The following is a 22052-nucleotide window of genomic DNA, read 5'->3' as shown; positions in this document are numbered from 1 at the left end:
ATAATGCGGACTCCCCACTTCCGTGTTTTTGTGAACTCTACGACCTTCCACACATCAAAATCTTCATCAAAACCCTAAAAAAAATTATTTATGTATAATATATATAAAAGCAAAAAAATAGTAGATAAAATAAAAAATAAAATTATCAAATTGCCTTTGAAAGTGATGTTCGGGTTTTGGTCTCAAATCTCCCAACATTAAATTCATTAATTAATCACATAATTATTAGAGTTTACCATTTGATTCCCCAGGACTAACCTCTGCTTGAATCCACACCGTCCAACCATTATTTTCATCCAACGGTCAAAACCCTTCTGATGGCAATCAATGTGCTTTTAGAAGATCAACGGTGGAGATGAGCAATAGTCATCACAATGAGTCACCATGATGCTGCTTTGTCTCCTAACAACCAAATTTCTGGGCATGCAGGGTTTTGACGTTTTTTAATTTTGACTGCTCAGCATTTAATGAACTTTCACTATTTTATCAATTTTAATTTAATTAACTTTAATTATTTGAGTTAAATGATTTGACTCCTTTTAAATGATTTGATTAATATTAATTATTTGTGCTTCTTTTTTGGGTTACCATTTAATAATGCATTGATCTTATGATTGAAGGCAAGATTGAAAAAGCAATATTGATTGGAATAAGCTATAATTTTTTACTTTTGCGAATAAGAGCTTATGAGTTTTTTTTTTCTTCAAAGAGTTAAAAGTCTTAAGCAGAATTAAATTTCCTTTTTTTGTTAAAAATTATTTTTGACTCTTATTACAAGTCAAAAGTTGCAATTAACTTTTGACGATTTATTTTTAACTTGTGCAAGTTAAAAATTTATTAGAATTTTTTGAGACATTATCATAGCGATTGTGACATGTATAGCACATGATTGGTTGTATTATTGGAATATATTACAACTTAGCTCTTTGTAGTGTACAGATGACTAAAATGATAAAGATAGTTTTAGTAATTAAATTCTTTCATGTATGTTTGATGTTATATTTTTGTGCATTTACAAACATTTTTTTTCTTAATTATTGTTACTTTTTGCTTTATAATTTTTGAAAAAATTATATAGGAAACGTTTCCGTACATGCATGAGTGTGCTCATATTTTAGATGTTAAACATATAACAAATTAGTCCTACATATATTAATATCATATATGTAAAAAGAGAGATTTATTTTTAATGTGTAAAATTTAGAGAATTGGCACATAAATATTAGTTAGAGAACTCATCCTCAAAACGTAGGTATAAAAGAGAGAGAGTTAATAAGATCTTATATTGACTTGGAACTGCTCATAGAGGTGATGTGAGACTGGACCCACACCAACACTCCCCCACGGAGTCCAACCCACGGAGGAGCCAAACGACCCAAGACCCAGCTTTAATACCAAGTTAGAGGGCTCTTCCTAAAAACCTAAGTATAAAGGAGAGAGAGTTAAGAGGATCTTATACTGGTTTGAGGCTGTCCTGTAGAGGCGATGCGAGACTAGATGCATACCAACATAATTTTTGATGTTTTTTTCTCTCATTTTCTCTTTTTTTATTTTTGTAAAATAGAATATAAAAACACATTTGATGAGAATTTATTATATTTATTTGATTTATTTTTCAAAATTCACAAATGTAGGCAATTTTTGGAAAATGAAAAATGTCACTAATCAATTATTTTCATTAAAAATTCAAAACAAAATTTGAGCAAATACATTTTAGATGATTTAGAAAATTTCTCTTTCTCACATTGGTCTAGAGAATGCATTCTTTTGAATTTGTAAGGATTTATTTAGTTGCGGAAAATTATTTTAATTTTTAATCTATTCAAATAATTAAAAAATATCACTTCATGATTAAACAAACTGTTTTCATACTTCACATAATATATTTAATATACGGCCTTAGGCATTGCCTTCTCTCACCATTACTCATGCATGCAGACCTATCAACCCATTTGGTCTTGAATTAAAAAGTTTACTTTTAAATTGAAGGATTAAATTCATTTTCCATTTTCTCCAAACGCGACTCTAATTAAAGAATTTTTTCCTTATTTTTATTTATTTATCTTTTGTTAAGTTTATTTTTATTCATGTAGTATTTACTTATTTATTTATGCTAGGAATCAAAGCTCTGTTTCTGAGGAAACAAACATGTCTCGTGTCAGAGAAGATCACAATCCACCATAACCAAAACCCTAGAACAGTCCAAGCTGCTCTGATCTCCCAAACTGCCGTTTTTTCTTTTTCTTCTGATACACACAAATCTCGTAATGTAATGCTCGTAGTGTCTGCTGTCAGCTTTCCAGAAATTCCCATTACTTTCTAGGGTTTCGGATTGAATTCATCGCCTAGTACATTTTCACTCCCCCAGCCTTTTTTCCTCCCCAAATTCCTTGTTCCCCACATTTTCTTTTCTTTTCCTTTTCCTTTTCCGTTTCCCTTTTTCCATTTTCCTGAGAATCGCAACACCAGATGAGCCAAAACTCCGAGAAAATTTTTGGGGCGCGAATTGGGACAAGATGCGCTCGTCCAATCTCTTTCTGCTGTTCCGTGCAATCTGATTCTGGTCATGTCTGCTTCCTCTGTATTATACATACATACATGCATACAGCCTCGGCGCACATTAGCCCTTCTGATGGAGGTATGCGTATTCCCAGTTCACTCTAGCATTCTCGGCGCATGTTAGTTCGTCACTCTTTTTTTCTTTTATGTGCAAGTATGAAGGAATATGTGAATTTTTTTTTCCCCCTCAAAGGGAAAAAACAAAAGGCAATGAAAGAAAGCTGCCCGTAACTTTCTATGATTTGTCGGGGTTGTTGCCCAGAAAAGTGGAATTGAAAATATTATTTAAAAAAAATAAAATCTCCAACAGTTTGATTCTCTGTGCATAAATCTTAAAAGTTATTGAGAATGATTATTTAAAATATTAGTAAATGGGAACAAGAGTGTATTGAATTTAGAGTTTTAATTATTTCAAACACACATTATAAGAATTTCTCTTATTAACAGTGGAGGAGAGTGATTAGAGACAAGATTATGTGCAAAATAAAGGATGGCTTCTGAAAAACCAGAGAAAGTTCCCTTCTCTTCTCCCTCACCTCTCCTCTCCTCTCTCTCTTGGCCTCTTCTCTCATCAAAGCCAGCTCCTTTTTGCTGAATACTCATTTTGATTGAGCTGAGATTGTCTTTTTGAGTCTCTTCTTCTTCTCTGCTGACTGCACCCTTTTTCGTGCTTTCTTCTAGCATATGATATCTCTGAGGCAAGCTTAAGCTTAAGCTTCCCCATCTTCTTGTTGAAGTTTTCATTGATGTCTGTGCCCTTAGAACACAATTACATAGGCCTATCAGAGGTTTCTTCAGTGGAAATCTCTGAGAAGATGTGTAGCTTGTCTGAAGAAAAGAATCAGAGGAGCAATGGTCTCAACTTGAAGGCTACTGAGCTGAGGCTAGGCTTGCCTGGGTCTGAGTCTCCTGAGAGGAATGATGGACTTGGGGGAGCCCTGTGTAAGGGGTTGGTGGTGGTGGAGGATAAAAGCGGGTACCCGCTTGGGGTTGTGAAGAACTTGGTGTCTGGGGCGAAGAGGGGCTTCTCTGACGCCATAGATAATGGTTCTGGGAAGTGGGTATTCTCTGGCGGTGGTGGTGGATCTGAGGTTGACTTGCCCAAAGGAGGTGGTGCTTTGTTCTCTCCCCGAGGTGCTAATGGTGCTGGTGGTGGTGGGAAGCCTCTTGGTGGGTCGGAAAGTGGCAATCAGCAGTTGCCGCCGTCCATGAAAGATGTCGTTCCGCAGTCGCCAAAGCCGGTGCCGGAGAAGAAGCCTCAGGGTGGTGCTGCTAATGGCCATGGGTTTGCTCCCTCAGCAAAGTAACTGCTTTTCTTTCCTCTCTCTCCCTCTCTCGTAGGAAATTGAGAGATAATTCGTCATAATTATTATTGTGCCATCTCTCCTGTTGTTTGTGGGTTATGAATTTGTTCATGTGTCTGTCTGTTCCATGTCTGAGTGTTTTCTTTAAAAAACAAAAAAATAAAAAACAAAAAATCTCAGCTGGTTTCCGATGGAGTTAATCTTTTTTTATTTTTTTTTTCCCTTGTAGTTTTACTGAATGGCTGTGTATATTCCTTTATTATCATGTTTGGCATCTGCTTGTAGGCTTTTGATCTGTTTACATGCTTCGGTTTTTCGAGTTGTACCTGTAACATGAGTCCTGAAGTCCTGCGTAAGTTGTGTGGGAGGGGCAATGGTCCCTCCAAATTTTCTGTTTGTTCTCAAAGTTTACCTCACAAGCCAAGAGGGGAAGGAAAGACCTTGCCTGAGATTGTGAGGTGGCCATATATCGTTTTGTGATGTATCTGCTTTGTGTTTTCCTTATTATTTTTGTTGCCTGGTTTTATAAAAGAAATTGAATCAACGTTCATTTTTGGCTTTAACCAAAATATATAAAGTTGATTCATCTGGCTCTCACAATGAATAAAGTCATAATTCCCACCTCTTTGTGTGTATGACAGGGCACAGGTGGTTGGATGGCCCCCAATTCGTTCATTCCGAAAGAATACCATGGCGAGTAATCCTCCTAAGAATAATGATGATGCAGAAGGGAAGTCGGGTTCCGGATGTCTGTATGTAAAAGTCAGCATGGATGGCGCCCCCTACCTGAGGAAAGTTGATCTCAAAAACTATGGCAGCTATATGGAACTCTCCTCGGCTCTTGAGAAGATGTTCAGCTGCTTTACCATTGGTAAGCTTTCTCTGGATCCGCTCCTCCTGTTCATCTGCTTTACAACTGCCAACCTCTCTCACTCTCTCTCTCTCTCTCTCTCACACACACACACACACACAGAGGCACATGCGCATGCTTGCCTATTGTGGGCATGCGCATGCTTTGTTCCACTAGAGCTGGGAGTGGGTTTTTATTAGGAATTTTGACTTACTGCTAGACTTTTGGTCAAAGATGTACTCAATTTCCTAACCTGGAAAAAATTTTCTCTGCTCAGTCAAAAAATCTTATCCGGAAGGGTAAGCATTCCATCTAATCGGTTAGTCGACAACCAAAAAGTGTTTGGCGGATGTTTGGATGCCCTTTGCAATATGAGTCAGTCAATTGTCTTAAACATGGCAATTAAGTTCACAAAGTGCTGTTGTAATATGGAGAAATAGCATAATTTCGAGCTGGAATAGGAACATGGCCAGTTGATGATGCTCGAGTACCTTTAAAACATATTAGGAAAAAAGTGAATATTCTCAGCATAAAAAAAAACACACACAAGCACACAAATGCCCCATTACAAATCTCATGTGAAACATTGTGGGTTGAGTCAACTTCCATGAGATGTCCATGAGCCCAATTATTAATAACAAATTCATGGCATCTTAACACCTTGCTTTTCCACTTTCCAGTATTGAAAACTCAAAAAATGGATCATTACGATAACTGTGCATGATTAAATCGGTAACTATTGCTTTATGGGTGGGCCTTTCAATTATATAAGAATAAGAATAATTCAGATGTACAAAATCTTTGATCAAAGTGCAATCCCTCGTAAATTTTTAATCAATAAAATTTATGAAGTTAAATTTTTGCTTGGTATATGTGTTTGTACTTCACTTGAACTTCAGACAATTATTTAATATTTATTGGTGTCTTAAAAGAAGACTTCCTGAGTCTGATGTGCGAATCTATTTTATTTCCTTTCAGTAATTAAAGTCATAGCAACCAACCATGCGAAAGAACAAGATCTCGTAATCCTATTTTTAATTTGGAAAGGAGATAATTTTTTGCTAATTGAATGGTTCAGGGCAGTGTGGCTCACATGGAGTTCGCACCCGAGATGGGCTGAGTGAGAGTCGCTTAATGGATCTTCTCCATGGTTCTGAATATGTACTGACTTATGAGGACAAGGATGGCGATTGGATGCTAGTTGGTGATGTTCCTTGGGAGTAAGTTAATTTCTGGAACTAAACTATATTTTCTCACATATCTGAATCCTATCGTTGCTGATGATCGATTGGATGCTAGTTGGTGATGTTCCTTGGGAGTAAGTTAATTTCTGGGACTAAACTATATTTTCTCACATATCTGAATCCTATCGTTGCTGATGATTCCTCAATCAAACTAAATGGGGTATTCTAGAGCATTCGTAGGCCATTATCCAACAAAACCATACTTGGAAAAATGAAACAATATTCCCTTCTCATATTGATATGCTTTGTTGTTGTAGGATGTTCACCGATTCTTGCAAGAGACTCAGGATAATGAAGAGTTCAGAGGCAATTGGGCTTGGTAAGTAATCAGCATAATGTTTACTCTTTTACAGATGCAAGCTTTCTGGCTTGTTTAACCACAATTTGCCTTTTCTATGATGTTCAATATGGAGAGGATTTTAGCTTTAGGAAATTCCTTTCGGTTTTTGATTTATTATTGCTGTGGACATAAACGGCCTGTTGCTCATTTTCCATTCTTCTTGATAACAGCTATTGTTTCCATTTTTCCATTGGGCAACTTTTTGTGTGATTATTGCAGTGGACGGAACAGCCTCTTGCCCAATTTCCATTATTCTCTGATAGCAAATATTGTTTCCATTTTACCTCTGCATGTGTCTTTGCTCTAAATACTTGAAAGATTAAGGGGCCAAAATGCCCGTCATTTTAATTTTGGCTTGACTGTTAAATATTGTAAGGATGGAAATTTCTACCTTTGCGATTCAGCAATTTGTTTCTTAAATGCAGTGTAATTTTCACTGCAGTTGCTGGCTATCGTTTGATGTAAAAGTACTTTAATTAGCAATTAGCATTGGACATCGCCTGCTAATAAATGTGTCAATTTCTTGTTCTTGCAGCTCCTAGAGCCATGGAGAAATGCAAAAGCCGCAACTAGCGCAGCCCTGTGATCATGCATTCTCTTCAAACAAGGTGGCATTCATCCGAACTCTTAAATCCCCAAACCATAAAAGAGGTTGGACTCTGTTGTTTTCCTAAATTTGTATGTTTTTGAATATTTTGAAAGACTTTGTGCACTAGAAAAAACATTCTAGTAGGCAAGAGATATCTCCGTAGAATTACAATTCCAAGGTTTCTTAGGTTTGCCCTCCCAAAACTTTCCTCCTCCTCCTCCTCCCATGTATTCTGATTGCTGGCCTCTTGAGGCTTCAATATTTATGTAAATGGTTTGTCTGTTGTCGCAATTTCTCTCTTTTTCTCTATTTTTCTTGTGAAAGCTAAACAGAACAGGCTTGGCTCTGGGGTGAGTCATTTGGTTGCTGAGAAAGCAAGGGAAGGAGAATTTGAAGCTCCTTTTCGCCGTTCATGGTGAAAATGAATCAGCTCAATTGAAGTTGTATTGAGTTGATTTTTTTTTCTTTAAAAATTTAATGTTCCATAAGAAATGAAGAGAAATAAACTTTTAAGTTGTGTTTGGAAGTACGTATTTCGATAATCCGTAGCAAACTTCTGTATTGTATTTTATATTATTTCATAAAAGTTTAAATTTAAAATCTAAAATTTGTGTTAAAGATAATATGTAGAATGAAAAAATTTACGTCTTTCCAATAAAGTGGAAGAGTATCAGAAGGGTACAGGGTCAGTCTCTGCCTTCTTCTGTATTTTATTCAATTTAAAATTAAAATTAAGAGAAAATGAACTACCCAATTTATAAAAAAAAGAAAAAGTTAAGAGATAAAAGATGTGTGATGTGTGTGGATGGGTTGGGGGGGAGGAGGGGGTAATAATAATAAAAGGTTAGATGAGTTGAAAGGTGTGAAGGGATGGTGTTTGGCCCACCTGTTCTCCACCAGAAGGAAAGAAACGAAGAGGGTTGAAGGTGGTTGAGGGGACATCATGTCATTCCATTCATTGACTCCTACACGCATATTTGTACTTGAGAAAATACATGTCTTTGTATATGGGGGAGTAATTGGAAATGGGTTATTCAGGATTTCATTTATTTGTGTTTGTGGTTAAGAGTTTTAGGCACAGTTTTGTGCATATGCAGATATTAAAATACAAAAAAATGTATAATTTAGGTTTGATTAGTGTATTTCGGGCTAATAGGTTTTACCAATATATAAAAAGAACTCTTTAAAATATAAATTTTCTGCTTTTTGTGTTCTCCAATTCAATTTTTAGGATTCATTTTTTTGTATTAGTAAAAGTAAATATATATTTCTCTAAAATTATGTACAACTACACTGGACATCCTCAGGAAACAAATCTAACAAAATAACAAAAAGTATAATTCAACTATGTTATGTGCATAAAAAAAGAGAAGCCATTGCAATCTAATCGAGGCTTACCTATGGGGATACCTAGGGTATCCAAACTTAACATCTCAGCTCCCAAACTCCTGAAGATATGGAAATCTTTCATATACAGTATATATATATATTCGCCTGGATATATTTTATAATAACTTCCTTCAGTGTATCTTTTTCTTCAAACTTTTTCATATTCCTGAAATGCCATTCACAGTACACTGTCGAAGCTAGGCAAGCCCTCTTTGCCACAGTTTGGACTCCAATCCCTTTAATCTCCTTATGGAGCCATTTGAAGACCATTTTTAAAGTTGTCATGGTTCTCGTCCATCCAAGCCAACCCCTTAAATGATTCCACACCTGTGCAATAACCCTACATCTAGAGAGAGAAGTTCTCTTCCCTCACTAAGGGGGTGCACGAGTTAGGGGCTGAGTCTTTGTTTTGCTTGGGATCTCGTAGGGATTTTTTTTTTGGTTTGGACTGTTGGATCTGCATGGTTTGTGGTGGCTAAAGGCTTTCTTCAACCTCTGAGAGTGTTCGGGTGCAGGTTTGTTCAATTTCTGGTTTCTCGCTCACGAGTAAATTTGAATTTTGAAGTTCAATAGTGCTTATGGGTCGAAAGGCTACAATTAGAGCAAAAAAAAGAAGTGTATTGGATGTTGAATCGAAGGAGGTGATTGAAGATGCATTGAGATTTATATAAATTAAGGGGGAAAGGAAGGAGATATGGAGGAAGAAGAAAAAACATGAGATTCTTGCTGAGTTCGCTCGTTTTTCTTATAAAGTGATGCAAAAAAATCAGAGTGATTCGAAGGATTTGAAATCATCTTCGGAGTTGCATGAAATAATGCAGAATCAGATGGGTATAAATGCTAGTCCTTCCTCTTGTTCGAGTGAGGTGACAATCTGTTGCAACTAGTTAGGTAAGAAGTCGAAGGAGGTTTCGTTGATGATGAAGGAGAAAATCCTTGTAGAAATGGGGCTAGATGAGAATAGCAGCTCGCAGATGGAAGAAGATTCTAGCAGGAAGATTGAAGAAACAAGAAAATCATGGGATGATGAGGAATGCACCGAAACTGATATATTGGGATCGAAAGATTCGAGTGATGTTGTGGCCTTGGTTCGTGATAGAGATCATCGACCTGGAGGCAATAAGGAAAATCCTGAAGAAGGTAAGATTAACCAGCAGGAAAAGCAAGAAGGAAGAACTATAATGAGGAACAATAAAATGGTGGCCTAGGCTGAACTTTTTGCGAACAATAGGAATCCATCAAACTGTGGTTCCTTACCAGCATTCACAGCAAATGGTGATGGTGCTCGCATCACGACTTTTGAAATGATTGATTCGGTGGGGATATCTAACAAGTACTTGGTGGGATATTTCACAGGAAGGTTCCCTGGTAAGGCTGCTTTCAACTCGTTGGTTGGATCATGGAAGGTACCTGTGGAATCAATTCAACATGATAAGGGAATGATCATATTCAAGTTTCAAAGGGAGGAGGACCTCAATATTGTATTGCAAAATGGCCCCTTCTCAATCTATGGAAGAACATTAATCTTTAAGAAAATGCCTAGATACTTTCAATACGGTCAATAGCATAAAACCATCCTTCCAGTGTGGATATAGCTGAGAGACCTTCCTGTGGAGTCCTATGGCAATTAGGAGAATATGCTCTAAAATTAGAAGACCATTATATATGGACAAATTAACCACGAACAAGGAAAGGATTTCATATGCAAGGGCCATGGTCGAATTATATATTGCAAAGGAAATCAAATGCAGTATTAAGGTTTGGCTCCCTAATAATGTTTTAATCATGTAGGAAGTGGTATATGAAGACCTACCATGATTTTGTAATAAATGCAAATCGATTGGACACTCTGAGGGCTTTTGTAAGCCAAGGATAGGAACAGAGGGGACATTAGGGCTTAAATATAAAGTCAAGGAGCCTGCTCAGGTTGATAAAACAGAGAAAGCCATAGAAAACTTGCTTGTGTAGAGGGAGACGAAGGAAAAGGGGGTGAATGTTTTAATTGGGTAGTCATACCCTAGTAGTCTATGAAAGTAGTGGGTGCCTTGAAAGTTGCAGATGATGGTAAGAATATTGTAGAGGTTACAGGTACACCTAAAGATGATAAACGAAGCAGTGAGTATTGAAAACTATGGTGTAGTCTCAAGAGGGGGGTGAATTAGATTTAAAATTTTCTTTTAATTTTTTAATGAATTATTGACTTCTTGTTGATTTATTAAATACACAACAAATACTTTCAATCCACGACCACAACATAAGTATTTAAATAAACAAGTTACCAATCAATCAATCAAACCAAACAATTTTCCAATCAACCACAATATTCAAACTAAGATAGAAGATTCAACTTGTGTTTGTTTGCAGCCTTGTAGTTAATGAATTTGCTTTTTTAAAATGAGGTGCAATCCAATACTCTTTCCAAAAGCTTAGACGTTAAATAAACTTTTAGTTTAAAGAGTCTTTGAGTGTTTCATCAATCAACGTACTCCCTTACGATTTTCGCAAAGAATGGATTAACCAACGTACTTCCTTTCGGTTTCCACAATTCCAAAAATAAATTAAACTTAAGTTTATTTAATATCAAATCCACGTAGTGTTTATGATTAAGGAATTTAAAACATCCACGCAGTTTATATATATATATATATATATATATATATATATATATATATATATATGATGAAAATAAAGAGTAAAGGAAAGAGAGAGTGAGACAACGGTTTTTACGAGGTTCGGCTTATACCCAGCCTACGTACTCACCTTTGGCAAACCACCAAAGGATTCACTAAAGCTAGTTCCTTTGCTGGGTAAAACAATACTGTTTACACACTCCTTTGATTAGGCTAGAACCCGCCTCTCCAAACGATATACCCTCGTTCGGTCACTCCTTCAATTAGGCTAGAACAATACCTCTCTAAGTGATATCTCCTCGCTTAGCCAACGATCCAACAATCTTGGAATCGTCACAATCTACAAGAGATACAACAAATAGATGTGTACAAAGAGTGATCTCACAAAGAGCTGATTAGTACAATTGAAAACTAATATACTTCAATTCAAAATATTAATATGAAATACAATTGAAGTTTAAAAGAGATTTCACCAAGTTTTCCTTCTAGATGAGAATCAACAATTCAGAAACACAAAAAAAGATTGATCAGTTGCTTCCAAAAAATCTCAACAATTCATATGTGCAAAGATGAGAGCATAACAGCTTTTAAAAGTATAAGAGTTTCAGTTTTAAGAATTGATTTTCAATTGCTTGGTATAATTTACAAAATCATGTAATTATAGAGTGAGTTTCCTTATCTCCTAAGTTGCTTGGAGTGTCTCTCAAGTTTTTATAACATTTAGATTTAAAAAACTAATCTTTAGAATTTTCCCGTTAAAGTTCAAAATTTAAATTTTCGTAGGGTCAATTGGCTGACTAGGCAACTGGGTGGGTGTTTATACAGGGTCAGCTAGGTGGACAGGCAACTGAGAGCTTTCTATCTCCCAAAAATTAATTCTGTTAACTGGTCAGTCAGCTGACTGAACACAGGTGACCAGACAATTTACTGAGTTGTTGACAGTTTCGACCTCGTTTCAGTATTTTGGTCATAACTTTTTCTATATAACTCTAATTTTGACGTTCTTGCGTCAAAAGAAAGGTAAGAGAAAATTCTATAACTTTCATGTTAGACACTTTTTAAAATAATGAGTTTTTGATAGAGAAAAATGCTCATCAATGCAGATGTAGAAAAATTTTAAAAATTTAGAAAATCCTCTTTTTGGTGCTTTTCATTCTAAAATTGATTCTAACCTTTTTGAAATAATTTTTGATTTTATAAAAATATTTTCCAAGTATTTTAAAAGGTATTTAGGTCCAAGTAATTATTCTAAGAGCTTTTTGTATCCATATTGAAATCGAATGAAATATTTACATAAAAACTTCTTAGATTTTTTTGACATTCTTAAACACTTAAGTCTTCATGCTTTGTCTTGGCCCTTTCTTCAAGCTTTAATATCAAGTTCATCCTCTCATAGTTGTCAAGCTTTAATATATTATCCATGCCTTTAAGTATCTTTTAAGCTTCATATGATCATGTTCCTTTGGAATATAAGTTTCAATTGATCCTTGTGAGCACTTGACCTTACTTTCACATATGTGAGATTTGAAATATCATCACTCAACCAAATATGTTAAGTTCCACTTGTTTGTTAGCATCAAAATAAGATGTTAAGCCTTATAAGGCCAACACGGGTATGTCCAATACTGAAGTTAGAGGGGAGTCATTTGATGATCAGTTTGTTGATCAATCTCTAGGAGTTGAGGATAGCAAATCTCTGAAGGTTAGTTAGAATGGTTTGACCTCAGTTGATGGTGCAATGGGTAATGGAAATAAAGTAGAGGCAATTAAAATGAATGGCAATACTCCTCAAGAGGAACAACAAGGGAAAAAATCTAAAGGAAAGGAGAAGATGGAAGAGTTTATACCAGTTAAGAAGAAGAAGGGAAGGGGTTGCAGTTCAATCCATTGGTTTTCGGAAAGGGGTTTAAACCCCCTTCTAAAGCAAAATGAGGATAGTTAGCTGGAATATCAGAGGATTTAATAAACCCCTGAAACATAATGGGGTGCTAGGCCTCATTAAGAAGAAAAAGGTGGATGTGTTGGGTTTATTGGAAACAAAATTAACTTCCAATAAATTGGAGGAATTTATGAAGAAAAAGTTAAATAATTGGTGACAGGTTAACAACTTTGGTGACCATGTTGGTGACCATGGAGCTGGTAGAATTGTAGTGATGTGGAATCCCCAAAAGGTGAAGTTGCACATGAAAGTAGTCCTCAAGAAATTCATTGCTTTCTCTTATGTCTAGTAACAAAAAAAAGTTTTTGCATCAGTTTTATATATGGATTCCACATTATTTTTACTAGAAGAACTCTATGGCAGAATATATGTGAGTTTACTATGTCCTGCTCAGGGCCTTGGATGCTAGTAGGAGATTTTAATAGCGTGTTATACCCTGATAAGAAAAAGAATGGGAATGCTGTCACAACTTATGAAACAAGGGACATTGCCGATTGCTTCACTGAATATGGACTATGTGATTTGAACTCTTATGGGAGCTTCCTTACATGGTCAAATGGTAAAACATGGTGTAAGTTGGATAGGGCAGTGGTGAACAAAGCATGGCTTATGGCAGGTCTAGGTGCATATGCCTTTTTCCATTTACCTGGTATTTACCCTCATCATGCTTCATGCATTGTCACTTTGCTTGAAGAAGATGACTTGGGCAAGAGACCTTTTAAATTCTTTAATATGTGGGGTCAGCATTCCTGGTTCCAGGAAGTGGTTAAGAATTCATGGAATTGGGATGTGCAGGGGTTTAAAATGTTTAGGCTAGTGAGTAAAATGAAAGCTCTGAAAAGCCCATTGAAGGAGCTTAATGCCTCTCACTTCTCTCACATCTCTGTTAGGGCAGAGAGGGCTAGTGAAGATCTCAAAATAGCCTAGAAGAACCTACATAATGACCTAGAGAATGTGGAATTGTAGGCTGATATGGTGATCATAAAAGAGAATGCAGAGAAATGAAAAAAGGCTAACAGATGTTTCTTGACACAACAAGCTAAGATCAGATACTTGAACAACAGTGATAGAAGCTCCAAATTTTTGTATGCCTTAATAAAAGGCACTCGGTCAGAAACCACATTTCAAAGTTGAGAAAATATGATGGAGAGTTTAAAAATTCTATGAAGCAGGTAGCTGATGAATTTTTGGGGTATTATAAAAATCTGTTGGGGTCAGAATAGGCCTGTTTAGTTGTTGACCTTGAGATAATTGCTAAAGGTCCTGTCTTAAGGGATGATCAAGCTGTTCATATATGATTAGAGAGGTATCAAATGAAGAGATTAGGGAAGCCCTGTTTAGTATTGGAGATTATAAGTCCCTGGTTCGGATGGGTATACTGCAAAGTTCTTCAAGTTGGCTTGGGACACAGTTGGGGAGGATGTTCTTGTTGCAATTAAGGAACTTTTTTCTTCTAGTGGCAGGCTCCTTAAACAACTTAACCACACCGCCATTGCGGTAATTGCTAAGTCTCAGCATGCAAATTATGTTCATGACTTCAGACCTATCTCTTGTTGCAATGTGATCTACAAGGTGATCTCCAACATTATTGCAAATAGAATTTATCAAGTGTTGGACATTCTTGTGAACTCAGCGCAGTCAGGCTTTGTAAAATAGAGGAATATGATTGAAAATATATACTTGGTCCAGGAGTTGGTTCGTAAATATGCTAGAAAGAGAATATCGCCTAGATGCATGCTAAAAGTTGATTTAAAGAAAGCTTACGATTCTCTGCCTTGGAAATTCTTGAAGGAAATGCTCGAAAACCTAAACTTTGATGATAAAATGGTGAAGTGGAAAATGGAATGTGTGTCCTTAACTTCTTCTTCACTTTCTTTAAATGGGGGCTTGCATGGTTTCTTTCAAGGTAGGTAGGGGTTGAGACAAGGGGATCCACCATCTCCCTTTCTCTTTGTTTTATGCTTGGATTATTTGTCAAGAATGCTAAAAGCTTTAGAGGAGGACCCAGATTATAACTTCCACCCCCGATGTAAGAATCTCAGAATTACACACATGACTTTTGCCAATGACCTTATTTTATTTTCTAGAGGGGTCTATTGCTCAGTTAAGAAGATGATGGATTGTCTTGAAAACTTCTCTAAATGCTCAGGTCTGGTAGCTAACCCCATGAACTCCAATATATATTCTGTCGGCTTGGGTGGGTATGAGTTTGACAATTTCAGGAATATGACTGATTTTTCAGAAGGATCTTTTCCTTTTCGGTATTTGGGCATCCCATTGGCATCAACTATGCTTAATTCCACCCATTACTCTCCTTTGATTGCTAGAATTGATAACATTATTGGTTCATGTTGGAATTGGTGTGATTCTAAAGGGGCCGTGAATTGGGGTTTAAAAACATTTTGGCTAAATTAAACATTTATGTCGATTCACTACATATCACATCCCATTCAATATAATGTGTATGAAAAATGATTAAACTATAAGTGTGAACATACACGTGTAGCATGTCTCATTTAAATAAAAGTGTGCTTGCAAATAATTATAACCATAAATGAACAACCATACATATGCTGAATTTAAAGGGCATAAATTGAATGAGATAAGGAGAGAGCGACACACGATATTTGTTATCGAGGTTCGGTCAAACCAGCTCACGTCTCCGCCTTGGGCATACTCCCAAGGATTCCACTATCCCTGCTCACTTAAATGGGCGGAGCAGAAGCCGTTACAATCTTTCCTTACGGGGTAAGGTAAATCCCAACTCAATTACAAGGCTGAGCCTAACTTATCTCACTTATAGGGTTGAGACTCCCCAGTTCAATTTTTCGGGCTGAATTGAACCGGTCTCACTTATGGGGCTGAGATTCCTCAGTTCAATTCCGAGCTGAACCCAATCGATACAATAAAATTTATTTTTGTACATATAAAAATGTTTCTAAATACAAGTAGAGATATACACATTTAAGCTCTAAATACATGCATTCTAATATGATATGAAATATGCTCAGTAGAGTAAATGTTCTTTTCTAAAAATGATTTTGCAATTTTTGAAAAGAATGTATATGATAAAGAGTTTCAAAGATTTAAATCCTACAAAAGGTTTTCTCCAAAAATATTTTCAATGAGAAGTAGGAGAACCTAGGGTTTTGATTTTTCAAATAACTTTTGCAACATAAAAATTTATCTATGAAAGCATAGATGCAAAACAAACCCAAATGAAATACTCTCTTAAAATGATTTTCAAAGAAAGAATGAAAGAGAGTTGGAGAGATTAAAACGTTTTACCCTAAAGAAAAGATTTTTGCATTAAAAATGGTTTGGGGGAACTTTGATTAACAAAACAATTTAAGAAGATTTTAAAGCTAATCAAAGTTGCTAATCAAAGCAAATGAGGGGATATTTATAATTTTTCAACAAAATATGATCGTTGGGGACCTATTGGAAATTTTAAAAAAGTTTAATTAAAGTTTAATCTCAATTACCCTTAATTACCCGCGGTAAAAATGTGGCAACTTGAGAGTTTCGGTTCATAGGTCTAGTCGCCCGAACAGACACAAATAAAAAAGTTAATTTTCCAAGTTCGGGTACTCAAGGAAAAGTTTGGGTGGCTGGGCCAAGGCGGTCTTCCAAAAAATCGAAGTTCGGTCGCCCAATGCACAGTTTGGTCTACCGAACTTCATAATTCGGTCGCTCAGGGTATTTTTGAACTTAGGGTTCGGTCGCCCAAGGACAGTGGGAAAAGTTATTTTGAGCGTTGGCTCGACTGTGGACAAGTAGTTCAAATTAGGTTCGGTTGCACGGGCTATCGTCAACTATTGACCTCCAGCTGGTTCGATCAATCGAGACATTTTATATTGCTAAGGTTCGGTCGCCTGAAACATAAAAAATATGTCCTTTATGTCCTATGTAGTCTCTTGTGCAATTTCAACCCTAGTGAAAGAACATGTGGCATTCAAGTGTAAGGGTCATGGTTCTTATTGTCATTCTATGGCCTAGGCTCTTTAATTAAGCCTAAAAGCCTGGGGTCAGTGACCGAAGGTCGACTGAAGTCTGTCCTAAGATCTGTATATGACCTATCTGAACATCAAGTCATATCATGTAAGATATATGTAGTTATTATAGACCAAAATATAAAAATTAAATGCATATACAAATTAAAACAAATATGTCTTCTTCTTCACTCTTCTGACTTCCTGGAATGCGCCTAAGTGTATAGTCTTTATGTCCTTCAAGGCTTCCATTTCCAGTCTCCTTATGGTGTGTTGAATTATAACTTGTTCAATCACTAAATACATACATAAGAAACATGTGCTTTGTCAGCATCAAAATAGGGATCGGACTCAAAAAGTCAATAATCTTTCCATTTTTTATGATGACAAATGCACCAGAGCAAAATGGGTACAACCTGAAAAGGCTGCCCTTAACAATTTGCATAATTTATAAATGTGAACAATATAACGTAAACATATTCACAAAAGAAGACATTTCAAAATATATGCATTTAAGTTTTGCATTAAAGTACAACTGCTCAGAAATTTGTCCCTAAAAACTTCCCCCTTTTGGTCATCAACATTTTGCTCATTAAAATTCTCATCATTTTGGCATGAGCAAAAATGACTAAGTTAAGTAGAAAAACATTTTATCATTTAAAAAAAAAATATATTTAGCAAAGAGAACTCTCCCTTTTTGAAAAACTTTCCCCTTTTTAGTATATATTATGGGCATAAAAATTTTATAACAGTTTGAAAGATATAGCAATGAAGCATACAAAAATATTATAACTAGTCATTTAAAAGATTAAAACGACATATTGAACAAGGCCATATCAGAAATATGCAAAAACTATTTCAATTTAAGCACAACAAAAGACCCCGCAAAAGATTAAAATATAAAAGCATGTGGCACATAAAAAGTGGTTTGAGCATAAAAATGATCTAACTAGTTCAAATGCATTTCATATATAATCCATGAACCAATTATGAAACACCCTTAAAACAAATTTCATGACATACAGATTTAATAAAAAGAAGCACAAGTCATGAAGACATTACAACAAACAAGCAAGACATAAAATATATTTCATAAAAGTTTATTTCTTGTTTTTTTAAAAAATATAAATAAATATATATCCCTTTATAGTTTTCAATAAACACTGCGGGCGATGCTTGCTGAAAAAGAAACTTTAATTTAAAGATCAAGCAAGCAATGTTTTTTTGGTTTGTCATTTAAGTGCAATCCATAATATAATCAGAAAAATCAACCATATAGATCCCACAATGATTTAGACAAATTAAACCTAGATCATATGGCAAGACCAAAGACACTATGGCAAATCAAAAATATTTTTATTTATGATATTCAATAAAAACATTACAGTAAAGCACATGCCACAATGAACTTACACAGATCTAAGCCAAAAATTTGGGTGAGCACACAAGATAGAGATTTAAAGAAAAGATGCTCCTCCTATCAATTTGAATATGTTCTTAGATACTGTTAGCTACTTATACTGATACAAAGTATGAAAATTATTAAGAGTTCAAACAGTATAAGTACCATTTTTTTTTATTTTAAAACAAATTTTATCGGGTATGTGTTAAACTAATTTATCTCACCAGTAAAATGTCCTTAAACACACATGCGCTAAAAATCAAACACTAAGTCATGCATGGTGTTCATGTGTACCCGGAACAATCCATATCAAAGATGTTCAATAGAGACAGGATATGATTGTTCAAGGTATTCAGAAAAGCTTCGGACTCAAAAAATAGAAACAACGAAAAAAATGAGTCCATGGGTCAGGTGCTTCAATCCTTTTTCAAGGATAGGGCTTAAACTCTCCAGTATAGTCTAAAGCACACATGAGTTCATTAACGGTCGAGGATGAATTTCAATTAAGCACATTTAACACAAGTTCATCCTTCATATCAACACTCAGCATGCAAGAGATTATAGGCTAGCTCTTATTCATTTTTTCCTAAAAGTGGGGTTTAAGCTCCCCTAGTATATTTGTATGCATATATACTTGCATTTAGCTCAAGGATGATGTTCATTTAAGACTATTCCTTATATATTCATCCTATCAAGGGATTTCAATATGCAGCAAATATTAAACATTCATCGTATAAGCATGACGTATTGTATTTTAATTTGAAATACGATAGCCCATCAAGGCAATACTTAAGATAATGTGATAGGGGTTCAAAGAAAGAATGACACAACTCAAAATTTACAATGAGTGTGTGTGAAATGAAAACTCCCCCTAAGTCATGCAATTTACCTAGTCAATGGACCATCATCAAGATATGAGACACTTAATTATAAGGATGATGTTTTACCATTTAGGTCTCGAGTGAGAATACATAACCCAAAGATTTGGACCAAATGATATCCATGAACTAAGTTCATCCTAAGACATAAAGAAAATGTGTACATGTCTTCAAAATATATAGTGGTTTGGATTTTACATGTACATAACTATTTGATTATTGTGCATCCTAGGAAGGGAAATATGTTGCTTATACTAATCAAAAATTAGTTTCACTAAATAAACCAGACAATACAAGCACTCTTTTTAACATATCTACACTAGTTTTCTATTAAGATATTTTATCATATGACTAGTGCAATCTTTCCCAATATGTTGTGCATGCATTTTCAACTAACGATGAGAATTAATATTCATTTATTATTCATTCATCATTTTAAAAATATTTTAGCATGCATTAACTTATTATCCAAATACATGATTTTATTTTTAGAAAAAGTTCTGCCGAAACTTCGGGAGTATTTCGTCTGTAAATAAGACATTTTCCAAAAATTTTATGCACAAAAACCTGATAGATTCACAAATACAATTCATAATAATCCAGTTTAAGCATGCAAGAACCTATTTCCACTACCAGCATGCAATTCACATCACTGCATCAGCTATGCAGGAGGTATTCAAAACAAACATGCAATCTAGTAGTATAATCAGTATAGACTATCCATTAAATAATAAATTTATCTTACATGCAATGGATAGTGACATTCAGCTCATATAGATCATCCAAAAAGTATAAGCACAAATTTGAAATGATTATTGGATGAATTTTAAGTAAGGTTGTCCTCCTCAATTATGCAGTTAAATCATTAAGATTTTAGTCAAGGGTTTTAAATGTTCAATAAACATGAGTTTGACTTTATAGTACTTAACTGAATTGATAAAAAATTTCTTTCAAAGAATATGAACATATTTTGCTTATTTTTTATCTTCTAAATGCATTCAAATATGATTTAAACATTTAAGGGAATTATGAGTTCATAGTTGTTGGAATTTGTGTATTCCCAAGAGGGGAGGTGAATTGGGTATTAAAAATTTTGTCCTTGATTCAATGTCCAGCAGTAGTATAACACCTAGAGTCTGTCTATGCAATCCTAAATACGCAAATAAATATAATATACAGAAATTAAACCATGCACAACATTCACAGTCTAATGAGAATAACATATATGTGCAATAAATAAATTGCGGAATTATATAGTGCACACGTGATATGTTATCGGGGTTCGACCAATATTGTCTACGTCCCCGCCTTAGCTTGCAAATTCAATGATTCCATTAATGTTCACTTAATGGGTGGAGCGACACCAGTTACAATCAGGTTAAATTAAAGTTGGGCTGATCTCAACTTTTACACACTCTCCTTGTGGGACAGAGAAGACCCTAGGTCAAATTCATAGGCCTGACCCCAACCTTTACAACACACTCCTTAACAGGGCAGAGTATATCCTCTTCAGGCTCACGCCTAGAATACAATCAATCAGCTCAAATTTTGCGTACAAATAAAGTTGCTTCTAATATAAGCATATTTGCACCGATATGCACAAATAATAACTAATGCACTTTAGTATGATATGAATGTATAAGCTCAGTGAAGTCAGTATTGCAACTCTCAAGGTAATGTCAGTATGACAATCAAAGTGTAAGAGTGTGATATGATAATATCTTTGAAATAATATATATAAGTATATCAATCACAAATAGGGCTTCAAAGATTTCAATAGTATAAGCAAATATCTCAAAAAGATTTGTAGAAAATCAAACTCAAGAGATATTTAACATAAGCTTGTCAAAAATTATTTTCTTCAAAGAAAACACAAGACAATCTCAAGAATCTTGCAATAAATATGCAAAGACCCACAAGCTAATAGAAGTTTCCCCACGAAATGGATTTATGAATTAAATTTATGGGAAAAACCTTTTGGGCTTAACTCTCTTAAAGAATCAACAAACAATTGTGCACAAGAGAGTATAAGCTTGTAGGATATCTCACAATACTCTCACTAAATATTATTTTTCAAAGAAATGAGCAAAGGAGGAGTATTTGGGCTTGTATGTGAAAGAAGAGCACTTGAAAAAATAGAGAGAAAATTTCTTAATCAAAATGCTAATCATATCTTAATCTGAGCAAATGAGCATATATATATATATATATATATATATATATAGACATGACACAAACTATGACTGTTGGGGACATCAAGGGAATTATTAAAATTGTTTTAAATGAGTTTAATAAAATTAACTATGTTTAACCCCAATTAACCCTCGATAAAATTTGACCAACCCGAGAGTTTCGGTTGATCGAGCCATAGGTTCAGTCACCGGAACAGACACATGAAAAGTAATTTTTGAAGTTCGGGTGCTTGAAAACTGGTTCAAGTGGTTGAACAAGGCGATTTTCAAAATGTCCGAGGTTCGGTCGCCTGAACCTAAGTTCGGTCTACCGAACCTCTCAATTCGGTCGCCTGAGGTCAAAATGACCATGGAGTTCGAGCGCCCAAGGAAGTTGGAAAAAGTCAAGATTTGAGTTCGGTCGACCGAGGACACTTAGTTCAAATCAGTCGGTCGCCCGAAGTCAGGTTAACACTGTTGACTTTTCCACGTTCGGTCGACCAAGACTTTTTCATCGCACAAGTTCGGTCGCTCGAAATCCTTACACTTTTAAGATTAGGTCATGTTTATGATTTAAAGTTCACCCCTGATTACATAGTTGATAGTGGGAAGTGCTTGTACAAGGACCTAGGGTCTATCTAATGTCTAAGCTTTTTAATTTAGCCTAAAAACCTAGCGTCGGTCAACCGAAGTCTTTTCTATGGTCTTTTGAGCTTATACATCCTATCATGCATACAATGCAATTATTACAATCCATAATATTAC

At 35.2% G+C, this 22052-nt stretch overlaps 1 protein-coding gene across 1 annotated transcript; it reads left to right on the top strand.

Moving 5' to 3' along the window:
- The first annotated feature begins 2141 nt into the window (after positions 1-2141).
- Positions 2142-7177, top strand: LOC131157384 (auxin-responsive protein IAA27-like). Its single transcript, XM_058111491.1, has 5 exons — positions 2142-3862; positions 4505-4734; positions 5792-5933; positions 6215-6276; positions 6833-7177. The coding sequence occupies exons 1-5, from the start codon at positions 3306-3308 to the stop codon at positions 6868-6870; spliced, it is 1029 nt and encodes a 342-aa protein (XP_057967474.1). The 5' UTR covers positions 2142-3305; the 3' UTR covers positions 6871-7177.
- Positions 7178-22052: the final 14875 nt, after the last annotated feature.

This window comes from Malania oleifera, chromosome 6 (genome assembly GCF_029873635.1).
Source record: "Malania oleifera isolate guangnan ecotype guangnan chromosome 6, ASM2987363v1, whole genome shotgun sequence".
NCBI lineage: Eukaryota > Viridiplantae > Streptophyta > Magnoliopsida > Santalales > Ximeniaceae > Malania > Malania oleifera.
This window is presented reverse-complemented; position numbering and strand designations above follow the sequence as displayed.